Source organism: Podarcis vaucheri, assembly GCF_965113315.1.
Source record: "Podarcis vaucheri genome assembly, chromosome: 12".
NCBI classification, from domain to species: Eukaryota; Metazoa; Chordata; class Lepidosauria; order Squamata; family Lacertidae; genus Podarcis; species Podarcis vaucheri.
In genome coordinates this window covers 51,317,956-51,339,815 of record NC_138750.1, presented here as the reverse complement: position 1 = coordinate 51,339,815, position 21,860 = coordinate 51,317,956, and the positions used below count along the sequence as shown (strand labels likewise).

General features: G+C 42.5%; 1 protein-coding gene across 1 annotated transcript in view; it reads right to left on the bottom strand.

Annotated features, from left to right (window-relative positions):
• PTPRN2 (protein tyrosine phosphatase receptor type N2) overlaps positions 1–21,860 on the bottom strand; it is a 628,995-nt gene that overhangs the window by 64,812 nt on the left and 542,323 nt on the right. The window contains exon 14 of the mRNA XM_082192202.1: positions 18,291–18,485. Coding sequence (XP_082048328.1) covers positions 18,291–18,485 — 195 coding nt within the window. The remainder of the gene's footprint in view (positions 1–18,290; positions 18,486–21,860) is intronic.

Genomic DNA, 21,860 nt, shown 5'->3' with positions numbered 1-21,860 from the left:
TGCCGCAGTTAAGTTTACCTGCCATTTTATTTATGCTGTTTTTATGCTACCCTTCTCTCAAGGAACGTGGGTCTCAAGGGACGCGGGTGGCACTGTGGGTTAAACCACTGAGTCTAGGACTTGCTGATCAGAAGGTCGGTGGTTCGAATCCCTGCGACGGGGTGAGCTCCCGTTGCTCGGTCCCTGCTCCTGCCAACCTAGCAGTTTGAAAGCACGTCAAAGTGTAAGTAGATAAACAGGTACCGCTCCGGCAGGAAGGTAAACGGCATTTCCGTGCACTGCTATGGTTCGCCAGAAGTGGCTTAGTCATGCTGGCCACATGACTGTACGCTGTACACCGGCTCCCTCGGCCAATAAAGCGAGATGAGCACCGCAACCCCAGAGTCGGCCACAACTGGACCTAGTGGTCTGAGGTCCCTTTACCTTTCTCTCAAGGAACCCAAGGTTCCCCCCACTCTGTTTTATTCTCACATGAACTCTGTAGCAAAGCTAAGAGATGGTGACTGGTCATTGAGCTTCATAGCCAAGTGTGGATTTAAATCCAGGTATCCCTGGATCCTGGCCAATATGCTAATTACTACATCACACCTTCTGCTATGTAGCTTCAGGAACATGCTCACAGTTTGGAGTATATATGCTTATACTAGTGCTGGACTGTCACAGTGCCATAAGGCTCATTCATGTACCTATGATGGGTTTTGCTGGTATATGGAGCTACCTAGTGGGTTTTTCCTTTTTTTAGTTATTGCATACTTCTGCTGATTAATGGAATGTGGTAGCTTCCTGGGCTTTTAAAGATAATTAATTGCACACTATTGTTTAGTCCTGGACAGACTGTTGGAGCAGATGTCTGAAAGAATAACTAAATGCATATCCCCCACCTCTGGCCTAGCATGAATTACATAAATTTTATATGAACTCTACAATCAATTATAGTAAAGAAAGACATGAATATAAAACTCTCACCAAGTCTGTACCAAAACCACATCCACATCTTGTGCACATCCTCTAAGTCATGGAAAACCATTTCTCCCCAATTTGCTTAGAACTCCCTTGATTTATAATTCAGACAGCTAGATCACCCCAAATGGAAAATTACAATTAAGGTAAGGATGCACTAGAAATCTTAAGTCTTGATTTATAGGCAAACATTGTTGTAGCAAACTTGTATGAAACTAGGTAACACTTAGGTTAATACAGCACATCTCATGTGTTTATGTAGTAGATAGGTAGCCGTGTTGGTCTGCCATAGTCAAAATAAAAAAAATTCCTTCCAGTAGCACCTTAAAGACCAACTAAGTTAGTTCTTGGTATGAGCTTTCGTGTGCATGCACACTTCTTCAGATGTATCTAAAGAAGGAATCCTATCATGGGATCATTTCACACGTTCCACTAAACCGTTCTCATTGTTGTTTTAAAAGCACTAGGGGTTTAATGTGAATGAGCTGTGTCTGCTCCATGGGGCAAAACAAGCCAGAGTCTGGTTTGACTTGCCACCTAGACCTGGGCTCATGGTTTTGGGTTGAGGAGAACAAACCATGTCTGGTAAGCCAAGAACAAACTTTGGTTACCATTTGAGGTTTTTGTTTGGAGACAAAGCACAAGTCCACGTTCGTACATCATAACAAAGCTTACCCCTTCCTTGTTTTGTCTACAGTTTGGCAAGGGCAGCTGAAATGGAGTAGTAGTGTTTATGAATTTTTGAGCTGTGTTTCTCAGCATGCTGCTGGTTCACATCAAGCTAAAGGTAAAGGGACCCCTGACCATTAGGTCCAGTCGTGACCGACTCTGGGGTTGCGGCGCTCATCTCAATTGGCCAAGGGAGCCGGCGTTTGTCCACAGACAGCTTCCGGGTCATGTGGCCAGCATGACTAACTGGCAAACCAGAGCAGCGCACGGAAACGCTGTTTACCTTCCCGCCGGAGCGGTACCTATTTATCTACTTGCACTTTGACGTGCTTTCAAACTGCTAGGTTGGCAGGCGCAGGGACCGAGCAACGGGAGCTCACCCCGTCGCAGGGATGCGAACCGCTGACCTTCTGATCGGCAAGTCCTAGGCTCTGTGGTTTAACCCACAGCGCCACCCACGTCCCAAGCTATCATTTGTTTTAAACCATGGCTTGCTGTGACATGCAGAACAGCCCTGGTTTTGTTTAAAGCTGCAAAGCAAAAAACCTTTGCTGCATTAAGTGATACACTGCAGCTTTAAACAAAGCTAGAGGCTTCTGCTTCGGAACAAACATTTTCTCTTGCAAGCCCCTCAATTTCCATCTGCCTGTAGTAGTGACTGGAAGAAGTAACTGCTTTTTTCTCCAGCGAAAGAGTCAAAGGAGAAACCAAATCCACATTTTGTCACATCAGAAACGTAACACACGAAGCACTGAAAAAACCTGTGGGGAACAAGACACATTAGAAATGAATATTTTTAGCTGCCATGTACCCACTTGAATGACACGGGTGGCGCTGGGGGTTAAACCACAGAGCCTAGGGCTTGCCGATCAGAAGGTCAGCGGTTCAAATCCCCGCGACGGGGTGAGCTCCCATTGCTCGGTCCCTGCTCCTGCCAACCTAGCAGTTCAAAAGCACATTGAAGTGCAAGTAGATAAAAAGGTACTGCTCTGGCGGGAAGGTAAACAGTGTTTCCGTGCGCTGCTCTGGTTCACCAGTAGCGGCTTAGTCATGCTGGCCACATGACCTGGAAGCTGTATGCCGGCTCCCTTGGGCAGTAAAGCAAGATGAGCGCCGCAACCCCAGAGTCGGCCACGACTGGACCTAATGGTCAGGGGTCCCTTTACCTTTACTTTTACCCACTTGAATAACTGTGAGAGAGCAATGTCCATTGAAGGTTACCACCTTAAATTGTTCCATGTTATTAGTATTGCAACTAGTGGGCCTAGTCAACAAATTACATGCTGAAATTGCAAATATGAATGGCTTTTATATGTGGCTTTCACTGAAAACAGGCTTCTAAGAAGTGAGCCAAGTTGCTCAATGCACTTGTCAGTTGCTGAACTTTCTATCTCTCCCCCTCCACCCATGATGCAAGAAAAGATCTACTGCCTCCAATTCTGAGATAGGTGGACTTGGGTACTGATGTTGCTGAGATCATACGAAGCTGTAATAGGTCATACAGAGCTTGTAGCAATTGCTAAGACAAATGTACTTATTACACGATAGACTCCTTAGGTGATGCAAAACTCAACTCCCCATTGCTGCTATGCAATACTTCTGCTTTCTAACCAATTAAGATGGGAGGGGGCAGCAATTTTTATTGGGCTTGATGTGTCTCAGAGCAGGAATTGGGTCTAAAAAAACACACTATTAAACAGAATTAAAACTGAGACCCATTAGCTCATCTTCTGCATCTCACGGATGAACTCATCCCCCAGAGGCAAATTCAGTAAATTAACACTTTTGTCATAAAGTGTCAGTTGCCTTTCACCATATAATGTATGCATTTCATGCAAACAGAATAAAGCCCTCCCTCTTTCTGCAATTCATGCCTTTCCTATGATATTTCCTGATCCCTCTACAGAATACATTAAAAGCACTAAAAACTGTTTCCAGCGAGGTCACAGAGGAAAATGTTTTGTACGACAGCACATTGTTTTAATTATCTGCTCTCTGAAAAGCGCCACATACTGATGGCTGATTTCCTCCTCCCTATGTGGAGAAATAATGCCTGTAAGATATAATCCAATGTGTTTATATCATCTTCTTTTTGATAGTGCACTGCATTACTGTATGGGGTGATAGATGTTATGTACTGAAGTTCTCACCCTGGGCCAGCAGGGGGATACTGCAGATAGTTATGCAAATAAGGGATCAAAAGTGACATTCAGTGATTGGATAGTTTTAGAAAATTGTTACAGTTACGTTGTACTGGAGCTCCATATAAGCAGGCTGACTGAGCCCTTCAGTTCAGTTCAGTTCTGGCCTGTTAATAAACAAGAGCTGTTTGAAGAATCGCTGTGTCGTCTGATATGTTTGCCCACAACTTAACACTAGAGGTCCCTCTGGTTGGGTCCTTCTGGGGTAGTTTGTCCACCTTTGGTCCCCGACTCTGCACTCAGCTCTCACCTGTGGCTTTCGGCATGTGACAGTGGCAGCACCCTGGAAATGGCTTCGGCTGGCTGGCTAAACCGGGTGAGGGTAGCCAATGGGTCTCAAATGCTTAGTGAATTACGGACTTCCTCTGCATGAGAAGACAGCTCTGGCGGATTGAGCAGACGAGACCAATAATGGGTCCAATGGTCAAGGTGGTTTCTGCCTGTGCTGTCAAGGGAAGTGAGGGGCAGGCGGAGATGGGAGCCCATCTAGGAGAAGGATCTACAACCTCTGCTGCTTTGTGGGATATCTTTGGGAGAAGAAAAGGCTACTGAGTAAACACCGTACAAGTCTGGAGTGGAGAAGGTTGGATGGTGTCTTGTAAGTCTCCTTCTGGCAACTTCTGCAGCCAAGCTGGTGCCAAACGTATTGCTCTGCTTTCATTTGGACCACATCAGTGAGGCTGAGAGGGGGGTCTTGTTGTCCAGGACCTCCATACACACTGCCCAGGCTTGCACTCCAAGGAGGTTACTTTGGTGCTGCTAACACACTCTGTTGTCAATAATAATAATATATTATTATTTATATCCTGCCCATCTGGCTGGGCTTCCCCAGCCACTCGGCCGGCTTCCAACAAAATATTAAAATACTGTGATACATCAAACATTAAAAGCTTCCCTAAACTGGGCTGCCTTCAGATGTCTTCAAAAAGTCTGGGAGTTGTTGTTCTCTTTGACATCTGGTGGGAGGGCGTTCCACAGGGAGGGTGCCACTACCAAAAAGGCCCTCTGCCTGGTTCCCTGTAACTTGAGATAGTCAGAGGTCAACAACAGCATCTGACCACTTTTAAGATTCAGTCTCGAAATTTTCTGGACCAGCCAATACAATACCACGGTGGGGTATGCTAGTCGATATTCCAGAGTACCACAAAAAAAACAACATATTGGGACACTGGCAGCAACAGTGAAAAGCTCTCTTCAAAGTCTGTTAAGCCTTATTAAAACACTACTTGATGAAGGATTATTATTTTTAACCACAGTAAACACGCAAAAAACTCATTCTCCTTAACTATTAGACACTTTCAAATAAGGAGTACAATTTGGAAAGCATATTAATTATCCAAAATTAAATGAAGACACATTACATATTAATTGAATCAGAATTATATAAAGCACCATATTTCTGTGTAACCTTTTCTTTTTTTCTTTTAAAAAAAGAGTCCTTGGCTCCTCCTAGGAATCACATTTTTTTTTGTACGTGAAGACAATTCTATGCTACGTTCCAGACTAAATGACACAATGAAATGTTTACACTAAATGGCAACCTATGTTCTATTCACTTAAATTAATATACTTGTTATGCAGTGGCCGTTGCTGGCTCTGCTTTTCGCAATGCTCCAATAATAGAGTTTTGCAACATGTAAAAGGATTATTTCAATCCAATCAGCAGGTGCTGGGATCAGTGTGTGTCAGACAAACACTTGCTAATCTCCTTTCTTACACTTTGCAGCTGCCAAAGGTGCTCAAGTGAAATCCAAACGAAATTACTGGATACAACCCGGTAGGGACTGAGATGCAGGGCTTTGTTTCACCCACTTCCCTTTGGAACACCTGAAAATTACATTTTATTCTAACCATTGTTAACAGTTCAAAGAGAACGGCATCAGGTATACACATTTTTAAAGGGGGTGTAAGAGAGAGCAGCGGCAAAACTACATACTTAAAAATGAAATAGTGTAAAAGCTCTTTCTTACACTATGTAGATACTGTTAAGTAGGTAAGCAATTTATAATCCTGATTTAGAGATTAATAGCTATTATTGGTGAGCACGGTACACCGAGAACATGTCTGAGATTTGCACAAAAGGGCTCCTAATTTATTATTCCTGATGTCTCTTAGACCTTAAAAATAATCCAAGTTATGCAATGAAGTTTTATCCCTGCAATTACTTTGTCTGAAATAAACCTTCAACAAAAGAGAGGGGACATTTGTCAAAGGGGGATAATACCTAACTCTTTTCACTTTTGCACAGCCTTTCATCTGACAATGAAAACCACACATACAGACACAGAAATCACCCCTCAGAACAAAAAGAGAGAGGTTATTTTCCCTTGTTTGTGGATCAAAGGAACCAATAAAAAAACCCAAAAAAGAAAAGAAAATAAAAGCAAATTTTACATCATCCTTGAGTAATCACTGGTACTGGAATCTCATTATGACAAGATTGCTGCTGAATAAGAATGGAGTAATTTCATTTAAACAATCCTCATGCTCCATTTACACAGGGACATCGTAGTTAAGGATTAGAGCCCAATCAGCGTAGATTGATTTAAATCAAGTTGCCCATTTTGAAATCCATATATTTCTTGGACAAGCATGCGTATTAACTGGTTGCTATAACAATTCAGATATCCCGGCATGCAATGAAAGATGATTGTTTACTACAAGCACTTTTGCACCGCAAATTCATATCAGCTTAGGACAGAGGCTTTCAACCTTTTGAGTCCAACGGCTCCCTTAACCAACTACAGTGGTACCTCGGGTTAAGAACTTAATTCGTTCTGGAGGTCTGTTCTTAACCTGAAACTGTTCTTAACCTGAGGTACCACTTTAGCTAATGGGGCCTCCCGCTGCCGCGCCACTGGAGCATGATTTCTGTTCTCATCCTGAAGCAAAGTTCTTAACCCGAGGTACTATTTCTGGGTTAGTAGAGTCTGTAACCTGAAGCGTCTGTAACCCGAAGTACCACTGTACATTCTTTCTGCAGCATCCTTGTAGGGCTCAGGAGCCCAGTTATGTAACCCCTTGCCAGAAGAACTAGCAGCCTCTCACCCTTTTTCAAACACCCTCCCTTGTGGAGTGTTCCCTCAGCCTCCCCCTCCTCTTTTCTTGGGAGTCCTTTGGGAACTGCTGCTGTCGTCCCTGGTCTCTGAGCTGCTCCCCACCACCCCAAAGAGAGGCTCCTCCCAGAAGCACCATTCGCCTGCAGAACTTATAGCCAGGGTTGCTGCAATAAACAGCTGTGCAATCCTTGGGGAGGCAGAAATGTGAGAAGGCATCAGAGGACGGAGGGAAAGAAAGAGGGACAGAGGCTAGTCTTGCCCACGGCACCCCTGACCATCATTCAAGGCACACCAGGGTGCCACTGCACACTGGTGGAAAACCACGGGCTTAGGAAATAAGAGACAGAGTTTGTTTTGGCTCTCTCTGTATACAGGCAAGAATGCAAAGCATGATAACTTACTTGGAGGGCAAGACAGAAATTGTAGACATGTCGATTCAGAAATGAGTCCTACTGAACAAATCAGGATTTACCTCTGAACAAACATGCATACAATTATGCTGCAAGTGTTTGGTATCCAGGTAAAATAGAATTCCTCCATTGAAATAGAAGTGAAACTGCATACATATGTAAAATGTATTAATAAAAAGGTAAAGGGACCCCTGACTATTAGGTCCAGTCGTGACTGACTCTGGGGTTGCGGTGCTCATCTCGCTTTATTGGCCAAGGGAGCCGGTGTACAGCTTCCGGGTCATGTGGCTAGCATGACTAAGCTGCTTCTGGCAAACCAGAGCAGAGCACGGAAACGCCGTTTACCTTCTCGCCGGAGCGGTGCCTATTTATCTACTTGCACTTTGACGTGCTTTCGAACTGCTAGGTTGGCAGGAGCAGGGACCGGGCAACGGAAGCTCACCCCATACCATTAATTGCAATAAAAACAGCATGGCACCAGCCCTTTTATTAAAACCAGTTAAGCTTCCAAAAGCCTGTTGGAACAAAAAAAGTCTTCACCTGCCAGCAGAAGGACAAGGAAGGAGCCAGCCTAAGTTATCTGGGGAGGGAATTTTCAAAGTCTGGAGGTGGGGGCAGCCACTGAAAAGGCCCTCTCCTGCATCTCCACCAAGTATGCCTGTGAGACGGGATCTTCCCGAAGATCTCAAAACCCAGAGAGGTTCATATGAGGCAATATGGTCTTTCACGAAGCCTGGACCTAAGCTGTGTGGGGCTTTATAGGTCATAGCCAGCACTTGGAATTGTGCCCAGACTGGTAGTATGTGCAGTTGTCATAGCAAAGGAGTCATATGCTCCCTATAGCAATCTCAATTCACACATTACCTTGCCCTCTTCCACCTCCTCAGCTGCTCAAGCACCATGTGTATTATGGGATGAGCTAAGTGGGGCCATTTATTTATTTACTTCCGCAAAATGCACAGACAACATTTCCCAGCTTCCAGGGTTGGTCAACACTTACAATCAATGCACCAATCTATAACAACAAACAAAAGAAGCACTGAACAAATAAAACAGAAGCCCCAATTTGATGCCAGATGGGGGAGGAAGTGTAAAATAAATGTCAAGCATGAAATAAAACAAAGAAAAACAGCAGGCATGATGGAGCACCCCCTTGCCCCAGTCACTTCACAGAAAGGCTTTGGCAAATGAATGGCTGAAACCGAAGAATGAGGTTTAGGACAGTAATTTTAATACAGGAAAGAGGTGTTCCTTGAGGCCAGTGGACTCTGCACTGAGATTTCTGAGTTAGCTTGGCACAGAACATATTGGATAAGCCTAAACTAAATGTTGCAGGGACATGTGACAATTGCAGCAAAGCAATGATGTGTTTCATTCCCACTACAACAGCATCCTTCCCTTCTTCTGCAAGCATTCTGCACTCCACAACCCAAAGGCTCCGCCCGTCACCCTTGGGTGGCAGTGGCAGCACCCAAAGGAAAACCTTCAACATGCGTATTATTATTATTATTATTAGTAGTAGTAGTAGTATTTAAAATGTTCTTGGAAATGGACTGCAAGCAAGTGGAGATCTTCAAGCAATTGTCAGATGTGTCCCCAACAACCCCTATTACTGAGTTTTGAACCTGACCACAGTTTCCAAGCAGCAGTACAGTGGTACCTCGGGTTAAGAACTTAATTTGTTCTTGAGGTTCGTTCTTAACCTGAAACTGTTCTTAACCTGAGGTACTACTTTAGCTAATGGGGCCTCCCTCTGCCGCTGCGCCGTGATTTCTGTTCTCATCCTGAAGCAAAGTTCTTAACCCGAGGTACTATTTCTGGGTTAGCGGAGTTTGTAACCTGAAGCGTCTGTAACCTGAAGTGTCTGTAACCCGAGGTACCACTGGATCATAACATCCGACCTGGATGTTAGTAAAAAACAGATAAGCATAGAAAATCTCTCTCTTTCTGACCAGAAAGGATTGCAACTGGCACACAAGCATTAGCTTAATCATCCTGATAAACTCTGTGTGTACACAGACCTGCATGCATAATGTATGCACGATAAACAAAGATGAAGCCGCAAATCTAACTCTTAACTTAAATTAGGGGAAACAAAAGGCCCCAGGTCCAATCCCTGGGAGATGGGGCTGGGAAAGACTCCTGCCTGAAGCCCTGGAGAACCACAGCCAATCACCATAGACAATGCTAAGCTAGCTGGACCAATGGTCTGACTTGGTATAAGACAGCTCTTTGTGCTCTTACGATTTGTCCCAAGTCATTCAGCAAACTTCATGACTGTGCAGGCGTTTGAATTTGGGCCTCATGTCTGAGTTCAAGCACACGTTGCTAAAACAAAACAGGTCGCACATCCCAATTACCACCATGCTACTTTCTAACAATAACACACGCACATACTCACAGGGCCTACAGATGTTAGTACTCTTCCCCATCCCATAACAAAATCCAACATTCTCCAGCAGGCAAGCAGAGGATGCTTTCGGTCAAGGACACCAAAAGAGATTTGCGTAAATGTTGTGCTTCTACTGACAGACTGTTCTTGATCCAGCAGAGGTTCCCATCAGCCAATGGGGAGGGAGGCTGTTTTCTTAAGTCCACCCTTTACCCTCTTGCCCAACCTCTAATGCTATTATGATGGGTTCCCAACCCTCTGGAACAGATTTGGGAAGGTGATGGGAGCTGTAGGGAAGAAAATGAATATGTAATAATTGCCTCTTTTATGAATTCCTCTGACAGAAGCTTCAGAGCCTTCTGTCAGCAGAGGAACACCACTGAATACAAATAGGGGAGGAATTCATTCGGTCTGCAATTTTGTACACCTACCCAATTCACACTTTCAGAACTAGTATGCAAACTAGCCTTCAAAATTCACACTTCTCTGGATTTTATGATGCAATTCTCCAACAGAAAAAGAAATGTACCGATAAAAGCATATTATTCGGGGAAAGTGGACATAAATGTGTATGTTAGTGAAAATAATGTACAAAATGCATTATATTATGAAACAGTGTGTGCAAAAAAGGGTCTATTAGGAGAAATGCACACAAAAATGTGTATAAATTTTCATCCTAACTTTTTTTTTAAGGTCTGCAAACAGATGTGGAAATGGGATGAACTGAATGTAAAACTGAGTAACTGACAGAAACCAAAACTGACAGATTTGCCAGTCTCTAGATATAATCCACAGTATTTTGAGCCCTTAAAACTGAGATGAGGTGACACGACTCAATGAGACAATATTTCTCAGCTCTGTTCATGCTCAAAAGGAAGCAGCACCCAAGCCTAAATCTGTTCAATGACTAATGGAAACTGAAAGTGATATTTAATAAAAATGTTTATGGGTGATTCAGAAAATATGGGTATAGGTATCAAATGCTTACTGCTTTAGCAATCGAATGCTACATAGATTAAAATCTTCCTACTGATGCCAATGCAGTAAACCCAGCCCAGCCTTTCTCCATAGGAATATATATGTCTTTCTCAACATGAATAGAAAATTGTGGACGTATTTTGATCAGTTATATTTTATTTGAGCAGGTACATTATTTAGCAGATCCACTTTTTAGGACATGGGTCAGCAAACTAAGGTCCGTGGGCTGGATCAGGCCCAATTGCCTTCTGGATCCAGCCCGCAGGTGGTCCGGGAACCGCCGTGTGGATCGCCTCCCACGGCGGCGCCTCCTCCTCCTCCCCCCTTCTGGCTTCTCCCCGCTCTGCCTAGAGGAGGAAGGGAGTTGGGCTTTGTTGGTGCCAGCAGCAGTGTTGAGTGGCTGCCATTTTAAGCAGCCCCTCTCTGGAGCCCTTTTGTGGGCTGCTCATCGCCCCTCCGCCACTGCCACCAGCCTCTGCCGCTCACAAGACACAGGTGAGCAGCCACTGGGGCTCGTGGTTCTCTTGCATCATTCCCCCCCAAAAACAATATAGTCTGGTCCTCACAAGGTCTGAGGGACAGTGGACCACCCCCCTGCTGAAAAAAGCTCACTGATCCCTGTTTTAGAAGATGGTACACAGTAGTCAAAATTGTGTGGTCTTACGATCAGAGCAAACCCACTGAAATTAATGGCCCTAAGTTAGTCATGTCTATTGTTTTCAATGGGTCTAATTTGAGAAGTGCCAACACTGGATTAAATACAAGAGATTGCTTTCAACCTCAAATAGAACACATTTATCATTTATATGAATACATGCCAATAGGCTAGATTGAAACATGTGGTGTCTTCCATTGGAGCTATAAATAACCCTTCCAAGTGGGAGGAGCCTCACACAGGAAGTGCAAGGGCTCAATGACATGCTCTCAACTCTGCACACTTTAGGCTCGAAATCTTATTGGAAGTAAATTCCATTCACTTTAAACTAGAGTGTAAATATTTGCACTGAAGATAACGAGTTCTCTACAGTTAGAAGGGCAGGCGCATCCCCCCTTTACCACCTTGCTGGTTTCGTGTCACGTATTATCCAACCTAGCCCAACAGCGATATGAAAACCCAGCACAACATCCCACTGAAATTCCTGGGTGGTAACCACACTTATTTATATATAAATTACACAAATTAAAATTCTCATTGCAATTACAGGCCTCACTTGCCAAGTATAATGCTAATTATTCAGACATTTTAACATGGCGATGGCTGGTGACAATATTGCATTTCATCTCCGCTTTTAGACCCTACAAACATTGAACAAAATCACTGTCAGTATGTTAAAACCCCTAATATAAAATAGATTTTTAAATGTTGGTTGTTACACCCTTTATCCCAGCCATCTTTGCTCTGATATTGCGTTGCCCCCCTACTCCATATACCTGTGTGTGTGTTTATATACATTTCAGATACACAATATATGAGCAAGGAGCTCTGTAGCAGTGCCCAGATGAACAGCTTCAGCCACCATAAAATATTCATTCATTTGAAAAATATTTGCAATCTGTCCAATTTAAGAAAATCCTTGTTAACCCAGGAGAGGGTTAATTTCATTGCAAACAATGTTCTCGAAAACTCTTACGGGCAAAATGCTTTAGTGAAAAGTGTTTTTTTTTTATAAAAAAAATATAAGATAGATTTAACAATTCCAACATTAAGCATTAATCCTCCTTCATTCGAAACTATGCTGATAATAATTTTTGCTTGTCATTCAAATGGTAAGTAATAATTATAGATTTGGGGCTTCCATCCCTGCTTCATTAATAGTAAATTGCATGGAAGTCTGAAATGAAGTCAGATATGATACATCTCAAAATGCAATTTCCATAGCTTTCCTTAGTTATGTATAATTAATTACAGAGTTAATAAGGAGAATACGGCAAAGAAAGGGAGTTTATTCAACCAGGCTGCCTTCCATTATCAGATTCCTTTTGTGCAGTTTTCTTTCTTTCAGCAAATTTGGGTGACAATAAACCAGAACTGAATACATACATTACTAACTGGAGCACTCAATGGTTTTAAAAAATTGTAACCTAATACAAGAATGTGTGTGTGTCATTTTTTTTTTAAAGGAGGATACTTTATATTGTTCAGTAGCTCCATTGATTTATTTCAATGCATTTAAATATGTATTTTCAATTTAGAAGTTTATTAAATGCAGGTTTTTTTTTACTTTACACTGTATAGAAACAAAGCAAAGGTTCTATATTTGTACTTCAGAAGGAAAATCCAATACGACCTCAATCTGGCATCCTTTTCTTATGTCCCAAAATGAATAGAAAAGCCTAAGGTAGTTATGGGACAGAGTTGCAGAACCAGGCGTTGTTGGACTCCAACTCCCATCAGCCCCAACCAACATGGCCAATGGCCATGGATGATGGGAGTTGTAGTCCAGCAACATTTGGAAGGCCACAGGCTCCTCCCCCCTGGTATAGGAGGAAACAACAGGCGTAGCAATGTGAATATAAGCAGGCCACATGTGGGGAGCATTTTCCCACTCCCAGTCAAACCAGTCTACTGCCTGAGGAATAAAAAGGCAAGCCATTTTTCAAGAGAGGCAGCTATTCCCTTTGCCTTTCCAACAGCAGTCTGAGGATTTATGTAACTTGGACCATGTCCTGTTGGCAATACCCCTATGGGCTGTAACTTTCTGTTCCTGTATTCTTACTGCCCTTCTAGCATATATATTCCACACAGAATTCTGTACAGGTATCAAACTACTGTGGCTTTTGGATATTCTTCCTATAGGACCTGCGTGGTCACCTGCAATTTTTGGCCAATAAATGCAAAATGGCTACCCCCTGCGGTTTGGCAGTTTGCAGACACATGGATGCAAATTTGCAATTGTGAAGGTTACAGGCAAACTACCGGTAATGCAGGAAAAATTGAATTCTGCCTCAGTGCAAATACAAAAGACCACCTCCACACCCAGTGTCCCAGGTCCACCATCCATCTTATGTCGGACTAGAAGCCTTTAGCTTATGGGGTGCCACAGGGATCGTCTTTGGTCTCCCTAGAACCACTAGATGATGTTATCAAAAGATCTGGGCTAGAACATCGCCAGTGGGCAGATGATATCCCATTCTAACACTCATTTTTCACTGTCTGATCCACGAGAGGAGAAAGAACCCCCATTATCATTGGAAGCTCAGGTGGTACTAGTAGCTAAGAGGGATTTTAACAGATTTAGTTGCTTGGTCTGCCAACTACCTAGAAAAGGCGGATCTGGCCTCTTTTCACCATCCATTAGTTCAATCCAGGCTGCAATTACATGGGGCTACCTTTAAAAAAACAGTTGCAAAACTGCAAATGGTATAAATTGTGGTTGCCAGGACACCACTGGGAACAAGTCACTCAGAACAAATGACAGTTATCCTACATCTATTGTCCTAGTTACCAGCTGATTCCTGGAATTAAGATAAAGTGCTGGTAATAAAATTTAAAGCCCTTATTGGCAGAAATCAGGTTATCTTAAGGATGTCCTTTGCCTATATGAATTTGTATGAGTTTCTTGCTCTCTGGTCCATCATTAACAAGTATACTATTGGTGGATATCAAGAACAGGGCCTTTTCAGTGCTGGCACCACAGTGTGGAATTCTCTCCACAGGATGGTGTCTAAAAAGAGGTGCACACAAATAATGAAGTGCCACCCATTTTTTTTCCTCTGCATTGCCTTGTATCTTAGTGCTTTGATTGCTACTGTTGCATTTTTATATTCTTATAATGTGTCTTTTACATGTATGCCATTTTGGAAAATTAGTTTGAATAGCAGGTTATAAAACCAGTAAGTAAATCCCCACTTCCAAGTTCACGAAAGAAAAAAATAATGTAGCAAAACACAATGTGCCTTTAGCTGTTCTGAACAAAAATTAAGAACAAAGAGAAGGGGAAACAACAGCTGTGCCTCCAAGGCAAGAGTCCAAGCTGCCTCTTGCAATGAATGGTACAAGTCAGTTTTCCCTGACAGGTAAGATAAGTGCAAAGAGTAATTCATTTCCTGGTATCTTTCTGCTTGACTATCTAGGCACCCACATTAAAACACAATTTCTCACTAATACATACACAGAAACATTTTTTTCTCCTCCCTTCAGACCAGCTACATATTTTCAAGCACAGTGATTGAACACCCCTATCCAAAGTAATGAGAGTTTAATTAATGCATACTATATTTTAATACATATCTACGTTGTAAAGGTTCTTTCCGATGGGTCTTCACCGAACCACATTTTTGAGGGTTTCCACTGCCATTCTCAAGGCTTTGTTTTCTTAAACAAATATTATTTTAAATGCAATATGCAAGAATATTTGAATAAATAATTAGTTGTTTTTTTATAGGAAGGCAAAAACCATGCACAGTCATGTTATCTCATTTGGAATGCCAAAGACATGGTATTTTCAACATCCAACTGCAATTACGCAGACCATCTAAAGAGTAGAACAGATCTCATAAATATGGCCTCACGCAACTGGTGTACCAATTATGGCAACAATGATATTTTTTAAATAAGAAGTATTGCATACCTTTCATATTTCACGTAAATCTGCCTAGCATTGTATCGATACGAAATTCCCTGGGCGTGCAACCTCTGATACATAGGAAAAACAGAAGGTAGCCAATACATCAAGTGATGACCAGGGAGTTTCTTGAAGGACAAACAGGGTGGGATACAATGGTGGAAGGGTTTGGAGCCAAAGACAGAAGCTACTGAGCAAAGTCTCATTTTAAGCCACAGGCTTAAATCTGAGCGAGATAACTCACTCCCACCACGACCTGTTTGGAGCTAGAGAGAACACATTGCTCCCCAAGCTGTCCTTCCAGAACAAAGGCTCTGTCCTGGCTCTATTCAGAAGCAGCCTACTGGAAGGGAAGCAAGGTATATGTGGCATTCACATGTGCAAATGGGGACATGATCATGCTGGAGTACAGGGCTGCATCTGTGCAGGCTTGACAGAGAGCAGGAGAGATACAGATGGAGACAGAATGCTAATTTTCATTGAAAACAAATGTATGATAGGTGTACTCATGTATGATGAGCGAGCTTTAGAATAGAATCAGATGCGCATTCTGGAGGAAGCTCACTGGCCACTAATCACCAGCAATATAACTCTCCATACTCAAAGAATATGCTCAACTTGCACGTCTTTAAAAGGATCCAGGAAACACTAGCACTGGACAAAACACCATCTGTTCAACCTTCCATTTAACTTTCTTTTCTTGGCATTCAAGCAAAAGAAACCCTTTCCATCTGACCTCCTGAAAAATTGCTATTACCGCGCCTTCTAATAAGAACAGATATTTTCTCTGCCCTTTGTCTTTCACAGACACCAAGGCAAAGAACACAGAATTTTCATGAATCATTGCTATTTGCTTATTTTAGGCTCAGTGGGTTTAATTTGTACACACTCACAATGAATGCCTTGCAGTTTGGATTCCCAAGGTGCTGTATCAACATTTCAGCAGCCCTTTTTTGAACCCTTACAACCTAATGCATAACACATGTTGTCCTCTTTTTTATCTACCAAATATCTGCTTACTCAAGGTTGAATGACAACAACTGAGTGCGGGATAACGAAACAGCACTGCTATATTCCTAACTAAAAAACACAGAAAAATGCTCAAACATGCAAACTGAATCCAATTCCAGCTTTCGTCAAGTTGACAGATCAAATATTAATACACAAATGATCACTGCAAACATTTCGTTAGCACGTGCATCTCCATTTATATTTCTTTATTTTATTAGATCTTATCTCAAAACGAGCTTTCCTTTTGGGGGCATAAACCATAAACTTTAGCAAGACAAAGTTTTATTTAATTTTTAAAGGCATTATTTTGTGAGACCAAAGTATTAGTGAACTAGTTCCAGTTGTGACCTACAAGAAAGTAAACCAATTATGTTGGAGCAGAGCATGGGGGGGAGGGGGGGAATAGATCTGAAAAGGCGTAACAGTTGGGTTTTTGTGTGTGTTGGGTTTTTTTTGCATATTGAATCCAACTCTCATATCTGAATGTGTCTGCTATACTAAAATCCAGAGCCCCAGGAAGTTATTTAGCTAGGAAAACTGTTCAGACTCAGTACCTGGTGTTTAACAGTTTTAAGTCAGTTTTATAGAAATTTATTGAAATTGGCTTTTGCAGTTAAAGTTTAGAGTATATGTTCAATTCTAACAATTAAAAAAACACACCACAAAACCAGCAACTTAAAACTAAGAAGGTAATGACAGAGGAGGTGGAGGAATTGCATTTTGAAAAAAGCAGTGCTGTAGGGAGACAATACAGACTCCTCATCAGAGCTTGTGTTGGCCAAGTCAGTGACATAATTATAGAGCAAGAAGCCAAGCTGTTTCTCACCTACCCAAAACACCTGAAAGCATCCAGCGTTCAGACAGCTACACAAATATATCTGCTTAGACTGTCAAGAGAACTTAAACCTAAACCCCTTTTGCTGCCATGCCAGGTGCCAGAATATTGGCCTTTCTGCAATACACACTCCAAGCACCCATTCTGATTCTTGCTGCCCAATAATCTTGAGATTCATTTTCCATTCGTGTGAGAGGCTGCTTCCTAAGGTTTTGAAGCTAGAGCTTTACTTTATTCCATCTAGCAGCAGGGCTGCTGCCGGCTGGCCTGGCCTAAATCTGGCAGAGGGAAAATAAGCCTTTTCAATATAGTTTTGACTTATACCACCCTTTCTGCTGGTGTTAGTTCTGCTGGGTTCCCAGGTCACGTGACTGAGCCGAACTGAGTTACGAATCCAGAATAAATCCCTCCTGCCCCCAGAACACCCGTTATTCGGGGATGACACTGGCATAAGTCCTACGCGGCAAGTTCAGCCCTGGGATGTGGGAGTTAAGTTTGCGTATCTCCGGCTGAACCAGAGATGCTCCATATCTTAAACTCACACACCCTGGTGGATCTAGGGCTGGGCTTGCACTCCAAGACACTAATGAGAAGAAACAAAACCAAAGTGCTAAGATTAACTTTAAAGTAAAAAGATTGGTAAGAAGATAACAATCCTACTGGCTTTTAAAGAGCTGGGTTTTTTGTTTTAATAATTAATAATAATAATAATAATAATAATAATAATAATAATAAATTATTTATACCCCGCTCCTCTGGCTGAGTTTCCCCAGCCACTCTAGGCGGCTTCCAATCGAGTGTTAAAAACAATACAGCATTCAATATTAAAAACTTCCCTAAACAGGGCTGACTTCAGATGTCTTTTAAAGTTAAGATAGCTGCTTATTTCCTTCACATCTGAAGGGAGGGCATTCCACAGGGCAGGCGCCACTACCAAGAAGGCCCTCTGTCTGGTTCCCTGTAACCTCACTTCTCGCAATGAGGGAACAGCCAGAAGGCCCTCGGTGCTGGATCTCAGTGTCCGGGCTGAACGATGGGGGTGGAGATGTTCCTTCAGGTATACAGGACCGAGGCCGTTTAGGGCTTTAAAGGTCAGCACCAACACTTTGAATTGTTTTTTTTGTTTTTAAAAAGAATATATGCACTGCATTTCCCACAGTGCACCTGAAGCTCCTCTCTTTAGTTGAATTCAACAGCCTTAGCACCTTACCAATATCATGTGCCCAGTAGAAATGTCCATGTTGGACTGGACTGGTTCTTCGCACCAGGATGAAGTGCTGCTTCGAGCAGAAGGACTCTGGATGGGCCCATCGCTGAACTGCGAAGATATGCTGTTAATGCGAGACGTATGCAGAGGTTCTGGGTGGTCGGAGGTTTTCACTGCCATACGCTGGCGGCACAACTCCTAGAGGAGACAGAGAGAAGGAATATCCCGGGATTAAAATCCAGACTCTAAGAAACCATCCACCAAAGCACACATTTAATACACAGGGGTTTGTCCCTACGTGCAGGCTGGACTCCTGTTACTGCCTCTGAGCTTCATGTACACAACAACTACATGCCAGACAGAAGGAAAGATGCAACAACAGCTTTGGTCCGTTTGCAGGATTGTTGCGCTATGTATAATGCTTGATTATCAAAGCTTATTAGGATTCGTGCAAAGCACAAGATTTCAAAATATACAGATTAGAGTCAAAACTAGTCAAAACTATGAATCCCCATGACGGGGTGAGCTCCCATTGCTCCTGCCAACCTAGCAGTTCGAAAGCACGTCAAAGTGCAAGTAGATAAATAGGTACCGCTCCAGTGGGAAGGTAAACGGTGTTTCTCTGGTTTGCCAGAAGTGGCTTAGTCATGCCGGCCACATGACCCGGAAGCTGTCTGAGGATGAACACTGGCTCCCTCGGCCAGTAAAGCGAGATGAGAGCCACAACCCCAGAGTTGTCTGCGACTGGACTTAACGGTCAGGGGTCCCTTTACCTTTACCTATGACCACTGGAACCTACCTACTCTAGAACACTGATGTCAGTAAAGCTACTTTGGAATAAATTTCTGCAGAGGCTCCTGGCTTGTGGAATGCTCTCCTCAGGGAGGTTTGGCTGGTGCCTTCATTATACACCTTTAGGTGCCAGACGAAGACATTCTTATTTAACCAGGCCTTTGGCTGATTGGCATCTGATGCCCTTTTAAATGTGTTGTTGAAGGGCAATTAATGGGTTGCTTTGCTTCTTGTTTTTATTATGTATTTTGTGTTTTTCATATTGCAGTTTTGTGTTGTGAACTGCCCTGGGATCTAAGGGTACAGGACGGTATAATTTTTAATAATTTTAATAATTTTAATAATAATAATAATAATAATAATAATAATAATAATAATAATAATAAATGTTAAGTGGTACCATCAGCAGAGGGTCCCCAAACACAGCAGGGCTGGCTTACAACATTTTGAAGTAATCTATAGCACCGTTTAAAATGGGGTGGGGGGGGTTCCTCATAAGACCATTGGTTCAGAGTCTAAATTTGCCTAACTGCACCAGGGGGACAGTTTACCATTCCAAATTGTGTAGCCAAGTTATTCAATTTCTCTGCTCCCTTTTTGCTTGGCATTATGCATATATTCCAGGGTTGGAAAAACCAGATGACTTCTTTCATGCCTCCTTGAATTGTAATAGCTACATCACACTCATTGGGAGACAACTGAAAACAGGGGTGTGGGGGGCAGGTTTCCCCCAAAAATGTATAGAAAACCGGGGTGGGGGGGAGAGAGGCTGACAGATAACTTTCAAAATGTAGATTCTAGGAGTCCAGCTAATTTGCAAGGTCTGGAGTCTATGTCTGGCACTTAAAATACAGGAAACCCACTTCTAACATTTGAATGCTGTATGTTAGATCCCTCTAACATATATTGCATGCTTTACAGTTTCATTTTTTTAATGACATACAGTGCGTAAGTTTTTTAAGCAATTGCCTACATGTGCCACTACTATGGTACATATGCACTAGACTTGTAGCTAGATAATATTAGGGTCCATTCAGTAAGACAATTCTCTGGTAGCCTGATAAGTAGGTTGAGCAATAGCAGTCCATCAAGGTTTCCTGGAACTTTTGCTTTGGGAAATGGCAGGGGTGCAAAGACAGAAGCTGAAGGGAAAGGTCCATTTGGCCCCCACTTTCTGATAACAGAGCCCCAGCCAGAGCCCAATCGCATTTGTATGGTGGAGGGGATGCATCTGCATGAGTTTCATATCAACCTGCCCTTGTTTCTTGTGCTGCAGTCCATACAGTACAGTGGTGCCCCGCAAGACGAATGCCTCGCAAGACGGAAAACCCGCTAGACGAAAGGGTTTTCCGCTTTTGAGCTGCTTTGCAAGACGATTTTCCCTATGGGCTTGCTTTGCAAGACGAAAACGTCTTGCAAGTGTTTCGATTTTTTTCCGCTCCCCCCCTTTTTCTAAGCCGCTAAGTGCCTTTTAGCCGCTAATCCGCTAATCCTTTAATATTTAATAGCCGCTAAGTCTTTAATAGCCGCTAAACCGCTAATAGCGCTAAGCCGCTAATAGGGTTGCTTCGGAAGACGAAAAAACCGCTAGACGAAGAGACTCGCGGAACGGATTAATTTCGTCTTGCGAGGCACCACTGTATCTGGATCCAAGTCAGAGGTTACTTTCCATAGGCACTTGAAGGCATCTCTAAAATAACTTTTGCCCAACTTGGTTACGGGCTACAGTCATACCTTGGCAGTCGAACAGAATGCATTCCGGAAGTCCGTTCGCCTTCCAAAATGTTCGGAAACCAAAGCACGGCTTCTGATTGGCTGCAGGAGCTTCCTGCAGCCAACCGGAAATCCTGTTGGACATTTGGCTTCCAAAAGAATGTTAAAAAACCGGAACACTCACTTCCGAGTTTCAATCATTTGGGAACCAATTTGTTCAGGAGCCAAGACGTTTGAGATCCAAGGTACAACTGTATTACGTAAAACCGGCACCAATGTGGTATTCTAGATGGTTCTGCTTATAGAAATAAAACTTTCTAGCATCAATTATTATTTGCTGCTTACATTATATGCTTTCTTGGAATGGGAAACAACTGAGTAAAAAGTAAATGTAAGATGAATTTTAAAAGGTGAATCATTATGTGATTTAACATTAATTACTGCAAATAATACTTTTACATATATTGCATACAGGATCAATGAATAATCCGACAGAGGATGCAAGCCACTTCCTGTGCACTCTCTCTTCACGTAAAAGCAGCATTTGTTTAGGCTTCCATCTGTTCTTAGTATTCATATCCTGACCAGGGCTATACTCTACAACTGGTTTCCCTTGTTCAGACTGCTGGCATTAAGGTGGGGCAAGGGAAGCAATAAGAACAAGTTAACAACCAGAAATTAATAGCTCCTATTTATACAAAAGTAATATGGCTGAAGATGGCATAACTGTTATGCAATCTCTGTTTTTCTACAAATGTATTTTTTAAGAAATATAAAATAACTTTTGCTCTTAGGGCAGCAGCAGGAAAGGAGCCCCCCCCCCCAGTTGAAAGATAACAGATATGGAAAAAGTAATGAACCAATAATTTATATTAGAACAATTGAATTCCTTACTGAGAGTTTCAAAAACCATTCTTATAGTAGCTTCTGAGTCAACTGAAATTGCTTTGCATACCCAAAGAAAGCAGAAATGGTTATCTGAGCTACACAATGGGAAGTGCAGCCAAGATGTACAAAGGGTACATCAGAAAATGGGCGAGACTGATGCTCAATGTTAGTCATGCTCAA